The sequence below is a fragment of the Pogona vitticeps genome, chromosome 6, assembly GCF_051106095.1.
Source record: "Pogona vitticeps strain Pit_001003342236 chromosome 6, PviZW2.1, whole genome shotgun sequence".
Classification (NCBI taxonomy): domain Eukaryota; kingdom Metazoa; phylum Chordata; class Lepidosauria; order Squamata; family Agamidae; genus Pogona; species Pogona vitticeps.
In genome coordinates this window covers 82041877-82055264 of record NC_135788.1, presented here as the reverse complement: position 1 = coordinate 82055264, position 13388 = coordinate 82041877, and the positions used below count along the sequence as shown (strand labels likewise).

Below are 13388 nucleotides of genomic sequence, written 5' to 3'. Positions count from 1 at the left end.
CTGGACAAATTGTCAAGGGGAACCTTTACTTTTACCTTTACTGGGACGTTACATAATGCAAAAAATTCTTAAACCGAAACATGGTTTGCCATAGGAGTGGGGGCGGCGCTATAAACCTCCAGGCACAATGCATCCTGGGGAAACTTCCTTCATACTGCAGAAAAAAATCGTAAACTGAGACATTATTTTCAATGGATTTTCGTTCATAAACCGAAAATTACATTAACCGAGGCATTCTTAAACCGAGGTACTACTGTATTCAATGGAGTAATGAAGGCATATGTACATTATTTCTGAAAAATAGCTCAGTGGCTAGAAACAATGCTGCTTATTTGTGTAAAGAGTAATGTTCATTAATTTTTTTCCACTGTTACTGTTCTTTTTGAACAAAAGTGTTTGAGTTTCTTTTCTGCCAAATTTTAAGCCTTTTTTTAACATGGATTTTTTTAAACATGGAAAGCTAAATAGCAACAAAGCACATTGCTAGTTTAAAGGCTATTTGTAACATGAGCAGCCTTAAGTTAATTTGCAGGGGACACATTCCGAATGAGGCCTCTGCTAAATTGTTTTTTAAAAGTAACTTTCCAAGCTCTTGGTAGAAAGGCTCTGGGATCACATATAAATCAAGTACAGTGTGGTCTTGACTTGAGAACTTAATCCGTATTGGAAGGCGGTTCTCAAGTCAAAAAGTTCTCAGGTCAAATCTGCATTTCCCATAGGAATGCATTGAAAACCATTTGATCCTTATCTGCTCTTTTCCGTCCATAGAAACTAATGGGAAGCTGCTATTCTGCCTTCGACCACTAGAGGGGGATATTTTGTTTCTTTTTTTCTTAGGTCAAGAAAGGTTCAGGGAAGGCAGGGAAAATACAGTCCAGGCAGTACAGTACCAGGCAGTCCGAAGACTGTCTCCCAATCCACTCTCTAAATGCTGGGAGGAGTCAGAAAGCAGACAGGCACCCTTTTCACTGGCCAACAGTTAACTGAAAGTTCAAATTTTGCACTTTCCCTGCCTCCCACGTGGTTTTTTTTCAGTTCGTAACTCAAATCTAAGTATGTAAGTCAAGTCAATATTTTCCTATAAGAGTGGTTCTTAAGTCAAAATGTTCTTAACTCAAGCCGTTCTTAAGTCAAGATCCCACTGTATGTGTGTTACAGTTGTCTGTTACAAATGCATGAGTTTGTGCCAGTTGTCTCTGTAACCCCTTATCAGATATGATGGACCTGCATTGAAGCACACTGTGGATGTTTTGTCCAAAGTTTTTAAAAACTTAGCTTTTCCTATAACAACTCCTAGAATCACCCAGCCAACAATAATTATGGGAGCTGTTATTCGAAAAAGAGAGGTGTTCCACATTTACTTTCGAACAATGATAGTCAATAATGTATGACATTTCTCCTGGTTCTTGAAACAATTGAACATAGAATTGTGAAGAATCATGCAGTGATGACAAAAGAAAAGATAGACTGCATATTCAATCTCAGAAGGAATTATTTCTGTAGTGGGATCAAACTCAAGAGAAAGATGTGAATTGCCCTTACTGGGTTAACATTTACACTTAGGGGCCAAAATCCCATTGAGAGAAAGCCTCATGAGTAAGGTCAGTTGTGTAAGTGGTTATTGCCACTGACTTCCTCTCTGTCACATGACCGCACATGCCATTATTTAGTCAGCAAGCAGGTGTAAAAGAGTGGAATGGCCAACCAGCAGAAGATGTACATAGATTTGCTTACACAATCACATAAGACAACAATATTCCAGCCAAGATGCGTTTGGTTTAGTTTTTAGGAGGAAGCTGGAGTTGTACCTCCGTTAGGCTTTAATGCTGTGTTAATTGTTGAATTTACAAACAGAGATAGGTAGAGATACTCTTTTAGACTACGTATAACTGAGAATGCTACAGCCTTGGGCTTTGTTGAGTGAGGTATTTTGGGAAACCTAATTGAGCATGAACACTTTATTGCTTCATAGTAAGTCTGTACACAGAAGCAGAAATTAAATCATTCTTCTTTTTGACCTCTTATATAAGTACATATGAACAATCAGAACCAGCATAAACTAATAATTAAAAAACATTCTCAAATAAGTATCAAGTTATGAGATTAACTGGAAGAGCTTGTGAAGCAGGCAATGAGTTCTATCTTTCCACAACTCGTTTAATGAATGTAGTGGTCCTGCAGGATATCTAGTAGTCTGTGCCAGCTGGGGTGGGGGGAAGGAACTATACATAAAGGGGAAATGTTCTTATTCCCAGTTATTAAGGGTTTAAGATACTGCTCCCTCAAATCTGCATACAAAGAGCATTCTGTTAGAAAATATACCACGTCCTCCATCTTAGAGCATCCTGGGAAACCTAATTTTACCATCTCTGTTTACATGTAATTCAAGCTGTGCTATGGTTAAAATAACAAAGGTTCGTTAAATGAGAGAAAAGAAAAACAATGATAAATCCCCTGTAGATTATGTAGATATCATTGATGGGAAAAAAGATTTAATATTCTTGAGTAGAAGAAATGAGAGAAACTAGCAATTGTTGCATGTTTGTACTGTCAGAAAGGCTATCATCAGTTTCGTGCAGAGTATTTTTGTTAAGATTTGTTAGTGACAGAGGCTGAGACAACATGTTTAGTTATTTAAACTTTTCAAAAGAAAGTAGGTTGAATCATTTTGAACGAAATCCAATTAATGGGGCAAATACACAATGTGTGCTCCCTGTGTGGATCAGGGTTAATGCTGGTTCCCTACCAAATTGTCAGATTAGCCTTCTTTGTCCAGTACAATGTATTTGAAATCAAATCTTACTGGTCCCACCCACTTTGAAAAACAGATTATTTTGGCTGTTAAATTCACAAGGCATAACATGATCACTTACTCCACAGAACATTCCACAGAATCCTTCCAATTCTCATGTTTCTCCCATTTAACACCTTTATTTCTAACAGAGTTTATTTAAGCTTCTTTGTTATTTGCCTTGCACAGGTGAACTGCTGGAGCTGGAAAGGAGAAATCCAGGTATGTTTCAAAGGATAACTCTGAACTTGATGCAATTAGCTGTCTGTTGGCATTTGTATGATTTCATTTATTGTTTTGTTTCAAAAGCATAAAATAATAAAAATGTACTGTCAAGTCAATTCGGACTTATGGCGACCTTTTCAGGATTTTCCAGGTAGAGAATACTCAGAAGTGGCTTACATTTTCATCTTTTGAGGACCCCCTGCAGCCAGCCCAAGGCCATATAGGCTGGCTGTACTCACAGGAAGCACAGTGGGGAACTGAACATCCAAGCACTGCAGCCAGATACCTAACTCACTGAGTTATCCAACCAGCGTTTGAAAGTAGAATTTGCTTAAAATGATCACGAGGCATCAAAGTATGTTTAAGACATATACATGTTTAAAAATAAAGACTGTATGCTACATTTGATATACACTTCTTGGTAACAAGTACCACTATCTACTGGAAACCCAATTCAGAACAATGGGAACAACCTTAAAAGGTCTACATCAACCAGAAGACTGCATGCTTTGGGGCATGTCTCCTCCTATGTGTGCCTTTCCAGTCTCTTCAGGCCAAGGGGAAACTGTCAACTTCCATGTTCCATCTTTTTCTGGGACGGAGGTTCAATTAATTTGGTGCCACTTGTTAGTGTGTTTGTCTCTGTAGCAGGAAATCAGTGGCTGCTCATCTTCCTCAAATATGTATTGGCTTGCCTTAAAAAACATTATTTGTAATTTTGTATGTGCCATTTTATTGCCCAATGGCAAGCTCTAACAAACACAGATACCTTCCTACCCCTGGGAATTGAAGGGATATTTATCCTGGTAGTTTTGCCTGGCCTGTTCTTTTAGAGAGACTGAACTTGCCACTCTCAGAAACAGAATGGCAGACTGGATATTTATTCTGAATCAGCAGGAAAGACAATTCTTAGGTTTGTAAACAAAATTTTGTCAGAGACGTAATTGTTAATGGATTTTGAATGGAAAGTATACTGATATCTGCCAGTGATATTCAAGACATTTTTCTGTATACTGCCAATCCAGTTAGCTTCTATATGTGGATAGTTGCCTGTTACAAACTCATAGATTTGCATGAATTGCTCTATAACCTTGTAATGGATACGATGGACCAGGGTTGAAGCACACTGTGGAAATTTTGCCCAAAACTTTTAAAAACTTGCTTTTTTGCACAACATATCCTAGAATCAAAACATGTGGGTAATCTTAGTCATGATCTCCAGTGACACATTCTTACATTCAATGATCTTTTCTAATCCATTGTTGCATTTCTGAGTGTCAGTCTTCTTGTAATTTCTTGGGTGCAGCCTCCATTTGGATTGATGATTGAATCAGGGCATACAAAATCCTCAATGATTTCAGTTTCTTCATTGTCAACATTAAAGTTGTGAAGTTCTTCCAAACTCATATTTTTGGTCTTTTTAATGTTCAGCTGCGGTCCTGGTTTTCCACTTTCTTTTTTAATTTTCAACAGAAACAATATCAAGTTATTGCTGCCTTCTGCTACTAAAATGATGTCTTAATTTATAATAATTTATATCTTAAATTATTAATGTTCCACCAATTTTCACTCCTCTCTCATCTGAATCTAGTCCAGTCTTCTGTATGCTATTTTTTAATCCCACGTGAACATTCCAAATGGTGTAACCAAGACCTGATTGTGTAAGCCTGGGATAATTAGTTGTGAAGTGCTTCTATGCTGAGGGTTTCACTAGTTGTGCAATCCAGGATGAAACAGACATCATGAACAGATAGGGAGATAAAATACATCTTAATCTGACATCTTTGCCTATAGGAAACCATTTTGTTTCTCCATATTAATGGAGAAATAGTAGCTTCTTGTCCACATTTATGCATCAGGACAATCAAGTGCTCGGGCACACCTATTTCTTTTAAAACAATCCATGGCTTCTCATGATCCACACAATCAGATCTCATGATCCACACAATCAAAGGCTAAAATTGTCCGAAAACCCTATGATGACACAATTTTAGAAATTACAGAGTTGTGAACAATATCTACAAATACAATGATTGTAACATTCTTTTTACAGTAAAACAAAGTTACGTCTGAAGGATTATTTTAGAATATCAAAACGCCAACCTTTCTACACAATGTCTGTGTATTTATAATTCAAAGATTGTAATCAAGTCATGGAATCATTCTGTTTTATGTCTTTATTAGCAGTTGTAATGCTGTGATTTACAGCCTGCTGTTTTGGTAACTCCTTATCAAATTGAAATTGGGCCTCCTGTCAGTAGGACTAATATTGTTTTATGGTCTTCCCTCTTCTGATATAATGTCATATATGGCAGAAGATGTTCAGAAGGTGTAATCCTTATTAACCTTCATAAAAGGATGAGGAGATTATATCCTCTGCTTGGAAGAGTACTGTACTTGGGAAAGGCGACAGTGCAGTTATTGCTTGGGGTGCCACTGGAATTGATGGAATGAGGATGCCATGATGTGATAGAATGCACTGAGTTGTTTGGCAATGGCACCGTGAGGTACGCTAGAGACAAGCCTCTGCTGTGAGCCCATTGGCTTTCTCCATGCGCAACCAGCATGTGGGCAGTGTTTCCAGCACAGTTTCCTGACTGGTGGACTTTGAAATCATTTTTTGGGGATATATTTTATTTTCCCATTCTTTAGTGTTTTCTTTAGTTGTGTGCTTTCTGACCCCTTCTCCTCATTTACCAGATGGAGGGAATAGAAGAGATTTTGGTAATACCACTGGTACATGTGACCCCATCATCACCCAGTACGTCATCAGTACATGATAGCTTTGTCCAGAGATTTTTCACTAGGTACAATTGACATTCTGTTGTCCCAATTTTGATAATTCTGGTACAAAATTTCAAGCAGAGTAAACAGAGACAACAAAATTATGTGGATATATCATGTGGAGCAGTCCTCTTGAGACTGAGCTGCTTCAGACTGCAGTTGGGAGATCTGCTCACTTACCTTCTTTATATTGACAGTTTGTTTCTGCTCTGCCCTCTTTCCTGATGTGAGTTTTCTATGTGCAGTCTGCAGCACCATCCACAAGGACATGCTATGTCATATAATATTTGAATGGATATTCAAACAGAGGTCTGTTTTTTGCTTTTGTTTTTCAATGGCTGGCAAAATTTTGCATACATTTTGGTACTTTAAAGCAGCCAGTGGGGGGGGGTCATAGGGCCCCCTGGCACATTTAAAGGGGACCACAGACTGGAAACAATAAGGTTTGTTATGTGACTTGTACGATCCTGATTTTGACTGTATTTCTTTCATACTGTGTTTATGGCTGTGGCCAAAAAGGGGGTTTAAAGAAAGACACTACAGTTTGTCTGAGATAATAAGGCAGTTAAGAAATGCTGAGATGTTTGTATTTTCTTTCCAGAAATCAACATTACATTCTGCAGCAGTGTTCATCTCAGAGGGATTAGAAACATAACTCATCAACTTCGGTTAAAAGTGTTCGGTCGAAAGTTAAAAGTTCAGAACAGCACAGGAATCAAGGATTCCCACATATAGGAGATACTGAACATCTCCACTGAGGAGTGACCTGTGAAGAAATAAATGGCTATCCGAGAACAGGATGTCATTCCTACTTTCACTTCAGCAAAAGCATGCATAATGAAGCTTTGCATCCATTTGCTGGCCCTTCAGGTCACTGTGGTAGGAAATGTTTCCTGTGGAAATGTGCTTATTTGGCCAGCGGAAGCCAGCCATTGGCTAAATGTTAAGGTCATCATCGAGGAACTGATTCACAGAGATCACCATGTTAGTGTCTTGGTTTCAACAGGATCAGTCTTTATCAACCCTGGAGATGTGTCAGGTGCCAAGTTTGAAGTGTACCCTGTGCCATTTGGAAAGGCAGACTTTGATTCCTTTATCAAAGATATCATCATGCTGTGGCTGAACAACAGACCAACCACTCTGAGTTTCCACAGGTTTTACCAAGAGCTGGGGAAGCTGGTCAGAATAGGAAATACTCTCAATAGACACATGTGTGAAGGAGTCCTGGCCAATCAGGAACTCTTGGCCCAGCTGAGAAAGAACAAATATGATGTGCTCCTCTCTGACCCTGTGGTGATCTGTGGTGATCTGATTGCTTTGAAACTGGGCATCCCGTTTATATACACCCTGCGGTTCACGCCAGCTTTGACAGTGGAGAGACACTGTGGGAAAATACCTGCCCCTCCTTCATATGTTCCAGCTGTTTTGTCCGAGCTCTCTGACAGAATGCCATTTGGAGAAAGGGTTAAAAATATTATCTCCTACTGCGTCCAAGATTACGTGTTCCAGAAGTACTGGGGAGAATGGGATTCTTATTACAGTCAGGTTTTAGGTAAGGCTTTTCTGTTCTGTTTCCTGGAATATCATCATTTGGCAAAAGACATGCTTGATGTTGCCTCTCATATCATGTCAAGATCCTCTTGGTTGATGTTTTACTGGTGTGGACATTTGCCTTTATTAAGATGAAAGCAATGTGCAATAGACACATTTTTAACTTTCAAAAGTATGAATGTTTCCTTTTGGGCTATCCAGATTATTCAAAATAATTGTTTTTATTTTAATAATCAGAATGATATAAGTAGCATGATTTGGATTTTTTTTAACCTTATAGATAAAAACATATTTATTCCAAAGGTTTTCAGTGATTCAATATTCTTTGGCGATGAGTGGAGGACAGAAGCTGCAATAGACTAGTTTCAAGGACAGGTATCAAGATGTTACTGTTAGGATAAATGCAGCAATGTTACAATTCACAAAGTGCTAAAGGGGAGACAATACAGAGATATACACCAGGAACTTGGCATCTTGGTCTCTTGGTTCTATGCAAGTCGCTCCTCATAGATTGCTACCCTTAGGTCATTCTTCCTAGATTACTTTCTTTTTCTTCAAGGAAGTAGTTTAGCTTCCTTGTTTTCATTCTGCAAGACTGACTGTGAGGGTGCCTCCACGTTGGCCTTCAGGATTCTCGTACACAAAGAAGCCAAAGAGCTTTGGTACTGAAGTCTAGCTTTGATCATATTTTATTATGAATTGTTTTCTTGGAACAATAAATATAAGTTTTTCCTTTTATCTACAATGGACCCTCTGCTTATGGAATTAATCCATATTGGAACGGTGGCTGCAGGTTGAAAAGTCTGTAGGTCAAGGCTCCATTGACCTACAATACATTGAAAACCGATTAATCCATAACTGGCCATTTTTGTTCCATTTTGGTTTTTTTCTGGTCTGTAGGTCGATTCTCCGGCTGCAAGTCAAACCTAAATTTTGCGACCAGAGAAGTCTGTAACTCGAAAAATCTGTAAGTCAAGCCATCTGTAAATTGAGGGTCCACTGTATCATGAGCATTCTGGTGACTCCTTTCTCATAGCCACAAATCACTTTTTTACTCTTGCGTTCAGTTAATAAAATCACCAAAAATCTCAGCAGGAGTAACACATAAGACATAACACATAAGAAATTTATTTGTCATTGCACTCACAAGTGGGTGCAACGAAATGAGGTGCTCTTCCCCAAGGTAAAACTGGACAACACCACTACAAAAAAAGTTAAAATATACACAACACTCACCATACAAATATAGATACCCTGTTTCTCCCAGCAATTAAAATTCCACCCAAAACTTATGACCCCGCATTTAAACTCAATACTGCACTTGGGTAGAAGCTGTTCTTGAATCTGCTTGTCCTTGCTTTCAATACCCTGAATCTCTGATGTCCCGAATGAGAGGAGTCTTTCAGTATGTTAGATATCTTCCTAATAACCCTAATAGTAACCCTAATAGATGGAGAATTTTGATAGGTGTCCATTTCTGATAGCTAGAGGACGTTTCCTGCTATCTGAGCTTGTGATTCTGACAGATTCTTACTCATCTCTAGAATAATAAAATCTCAGGAGCAGACATGCAAAGCATCAAATACCTGTTGCCACAGAACAAGAAGTCACTCATCTGCATGTTTCAAACTCTTTTCTTCATGGTCGTAAGTGCTAAGAATGTGTTGCATTCCTGTTTTTGAAAGAAGAAAGGGGGGAAGGAGAGACTTTTTTTCAACCATTATTTATATGTTGCCTCCCTCATGCATAAAACGCCTCAATGTGTTTGAGTGACTCATTCAAACACAACTTCTTAAGATCTGAATTTTTCATACTTTTGAGATTTGGAGTGTGAAATCTCCTAATGACTGGGAAATTCTAGCTGTTATGAGATTTTTTTCCCACTTTGGAATTATGGCAGAAAGAGAAGGAGAAGCTCCCTCACCAACTGCAGTTTTTCTGCACTTGCACGAAGAGGGTTGATCACACTCCCTCTGCATCTCTCACATTGTCTTCCTGTCTGAGCCTCACTCATTGCACAACATCTCATCCTCAAAGAGGGGCATGGAGGCAGCAACTCAAAAGGAAGCAGCCCTGGGCTCCTTCTTCTCCTCTTCTCCCTCTGCTCCAGGCCAAATATCCGCCAGGAACAAATAACAGGCAGATGCTTTCATTCCACTGAAAGTTAGTGAATTATATAGTTCTTGCAGATTATTGCAAAATGAAATTCATTACAACAGCAATTCATTAGAAAATGAGTGCAAACTTTGCGAGATTAGGAGCATGAACTCTTCTGATAGCCAGGAAATTCCAGCCATTATGAGATTTTTCCATCCCAGAGTGAGAACATACATGCAAGTGGTGTGGAGCCATTTCTCTGTCGTATTTATCAGTAATTGAAATTTCTGGTGTCCTCTGGCAAATGAGTTGAAGCAGTATTACAGTCTGATTTTGTAGATGGGTCATTAAATACATGTGAGAAATTTTGGATTTTCAAATGTGTCGAACCTTTCTATAGCTAGTTAAAGGGTGGGCTTCTTTGATCGTATAGTTGAAGATGGTAAAACTGAACTATTTTATGGTTCATTGCTCAGGCATACATGTTTTCTCTCAACCCACTACTACCCCCATCAGGCAAACAGGGCAGTTCTTTTCTGGATTTTTAAAGCGCTAGAAAAATATGTAAAACATGTATGCTCTGAGATATTAGTCAACCGCGAAACCACTGCCACTCCATATACATGCTTTGAGCAGCAATGGTTCAAAACCACTTTCAGCTTCTAGAGGGAAAAACAACAAAGACCAAGATTCTTGTTTCTGGACCTCATGTGATCCCTAAAGCATCGGACTTGTGGTGCAACCTGGTTTGGGTTCTACCCAAAACAGGATTGATTTACTCTATAAACTAGTCATTTATTTCCTTGCAGACCAAGGATGCCTATGTGGCTTTGATTGCCAGGTTTTTACCCTTGAGTCAACTAGAGACTGTCCACCTTGTACCAAAGCAAAGAGTATGATGGTAAAAAATTTCACATCCTTTGCGTTCTCTTATGTAAAAGCATTATAGGTTATGGGGAGAAGCTGTCTGGAGATAGTTCTGTTTTGTGCTTTCTCTTAAACCATACTGTAAAATTTAACTTCATTACTTGATGTTTCTACACAAAGTATATCTGGAAGCTACGGAATCCTTTCCTACTCCTTTGACTTCGTCTTCAGGTTCTTCTATTCAAATGAAAGCTACTCTTACAGTTATGTGAGACTTTAAAGCCATTCATGAGTTTATAGATAAAATTATGTAGCAAATTTACTGTATTAGCATAAGTTGGAAGGCGGATGAATTCTGTCTCTCCACCTCTGGCACTTCAAATAGAATATACTACAAAAGCAAAGGAAAACAGGGCAGTGAAAAACATCAGTATCCTCCAGTGTTGCAAAAGCAAATAAAGGTGTATGTAGAACAAAGAGACTGTTTCTTAAGTGCCAGCAGTAGAAGTAACAACTGTTTCATCCAGGTCAGACCAGGATCATGCAATATTGTATATAAAACTTTCCTGGACTCTCTATGCCAAGGAACAAAGGTTATTTGGTTAGGAGAGTTTAAAACGCGGCACAGAGTGCCATTTTGCTGTGTCACAAAGCACTCCAAGAATAGCCGGAGCACAATGTCTGTGAAATGGAGGCTGCTGCTTCCTTTGCTTCTTGTATCCTTCTCGCCCTTGGTTTCCACTGGAAGTGTCCTTGTCTGGCCGGCTGACCACAGCCACTGGATCAATCTGAAATCCATCATGGATGAGCTGACAGCCAGGGGCCATCAGGTGACTGTGCTACTGCCTTCATTCTTCCAGGCTGCTAACATCCATGAAACCTTTCCATTCCAATTGGAAGTGATCTCTGTTCCATTTTCAAAAGCAGACATGGATTCTTCACTTCAGGACTTTATATACTTCTGGTCATATGAAATGCATGAAATGTCTTCCTGGAAAATTTTCACTAAGCTTTATGATTTGACGAGTGAGCTGTTGGACAGAAACAAAATTGTCTGTGACTTAATTGTGTTGAACGAGAAACTGTTGAAGAAGTTGGAGTCAGCTCATTTTGACATTCTCATTTCTGACCCACTCTTACCATGTGGGGAACTAGTGGCTGAGAGGCTGCATCTCCCATTTATATATTCCTTCAGATTCTCCAGTGGGAACACCATGGAGCGTCTTTGTGGTGGTATCCCGTCTCCTCCATCATTTGTGCCTGCCAGTATGGGAGGGCTAACGGACCGGATGACCTTCCTGCAGAGGATGGGAAACATGCTCTTTTACCTCTCACAAGATGTCATATTTCATCAGGTTATCTGGAAAGACTGGAATAAATACTATAGTGAAGTTCTAGGTAAGAATTTATTCCCAGTTCTTAGTATGACATCTCTTGTGTTTACATTGATAAGGCCATGTTCACATAAGGCTATGGGGTGATATCATATGTGCCTTTCAGTATGGGAGCATTAATGGACAGGACTTGCCCCCCCAACCCCGGAATAAAGCGCGAGACAATAATATGGGTTTAAATATGGGCCACACTTTATTAATCGCACAATCATATACCAAGATTTTATTCTGAAGGAGGGGCCTGCTGTAGTGCGGAAACATTTAAAGGGGGTTAACATAAGGGCGAGTCCCCGGCCCCCCAGGCTCCCGCGACCATAAAGGATAGCAGGGACCTGGCCGGCCGCTAACCCAACACCCCCAGACCTTTATCCCCCTTTGTTTGAGGGTTGTTAGTCTGGAGTGGCCCAGCGCATCTTTCCGCCACAGGCACTGTAATCGCACGATCCGCAGTGCCGTGCGGTAGGATGTACTGTTGGCTTACTTGAACTTACTGCGGGACCCACCGTAGATGCCTATTATTCCGCACTACCCGCCGTAGTGTGACCGGAGCTAGTTCCACCTACATGCCACAGAAACCCCTTCCAGTGTGGGATAGGCAAAAATTCCCCCATCCACAGGCCAATCAGGATGGGGGCCAAAATTCCTATCCGGCCCCGTAACGGCAACCAGAATAACTCACACTGGAGTAGGGGAGGGCGGGTGGGTGCCCGAAAAGAAGAGGGCGTTCCGGAAGGGGAAGGCCCTTTAAATACCACCCGGAAGTCACGTTGGCCCTTCTCGCGATATCCCGGGTGGAGGGCAAGGCCAGCCCCGCTGTTTGAGGTCATGGACCCTCCAGCGGCTGGATCATTTCTTCATGGAAAGAATGGGAAACTGGCTAACAAACCCATGTCTCAAAAACCAACCTGTTTAATCATGTTATCTATAAAGATTGGAATCATTAGTACAATGACTTTCTGGGTAAAAGCCTATTCTTAGTTTCAGTTAATGCTGCTTTTCTTATTTACTTTCAGAAAGCCACTTTCATATATAAATATTTGCCCAATGAATTTCCTACCTTAAATTGGCAGATGAATATGCAGAGACATACCTCTCTCAAGTCTGATGTGAAAGTTCTCTGTGGTGTTAGGAACATAAAACAGATATTATCAAAGGCTGACATGTATGGGAATTAGGCAGAAAATTTGATTTCTGTATCTTTGTTATAAGGTCCTTTGGCACTATATGACCCCTCCCTACTCCTGTTGCCGTTTCACTTTTATAATTTATTTTCCAGAATACCTCTTAGATATGTAAGAGCTAAATGGTTAAAAACAATTGCTTTCATTTTCCATACTAAAGAATGTTATATGCCCAGTAAAGGGGATCAATGAAAATAGCTCTCAAGTCAGTCAAGGTTGTTTTTGTTATTAAGGAAGTGGTTCCCAGCCTTGAGTTCCTGCGCCTCTGATGGCCAACACACACACACACACACACACACACACACACACACACACACACACACACACACACACACACACACACACACACACTACATAAGAGAGAAGAAGATAGCAACTGAAGTGTGGAAGGTGTGACTCTGAGCAGACGTTTCAGAAACTGCTGTGGCTCGTGTGAAGAATGAATATGGCAGGAATTTACATGTACTGTATGTGTGAGTATATGTGAAAAGAATGGGA

The 13388-nt window shown here is 39.9% G+C and overlaps 1 protein-coding gene across 1 annotated transcript; it reads left to right on the top strand.

Moving 5' to 3' along the window:
- The first annotated feature begins 1550 nt into the window (after window positions 1-1550).
- LOC140708221 (UDP-glucuronosyltransferase 2A2) lies at window positions 1551-8540 on the top strand. Its single transcript, XM_078377676.1, has one exon. The coding sequence runs from the start codon at window positions 6581-6583 to the stop codon at window positions 7484-7486; it is 906 nt and encodes a 301-aa protein (XP_078233802.1). The 5' UTR covers window positions 1551-6580; the 3' UTR covers window positions 7487-8540.
- The last annotated feature ends 4848 nt before the right edge of the window (window positions 8541-13388 follow it).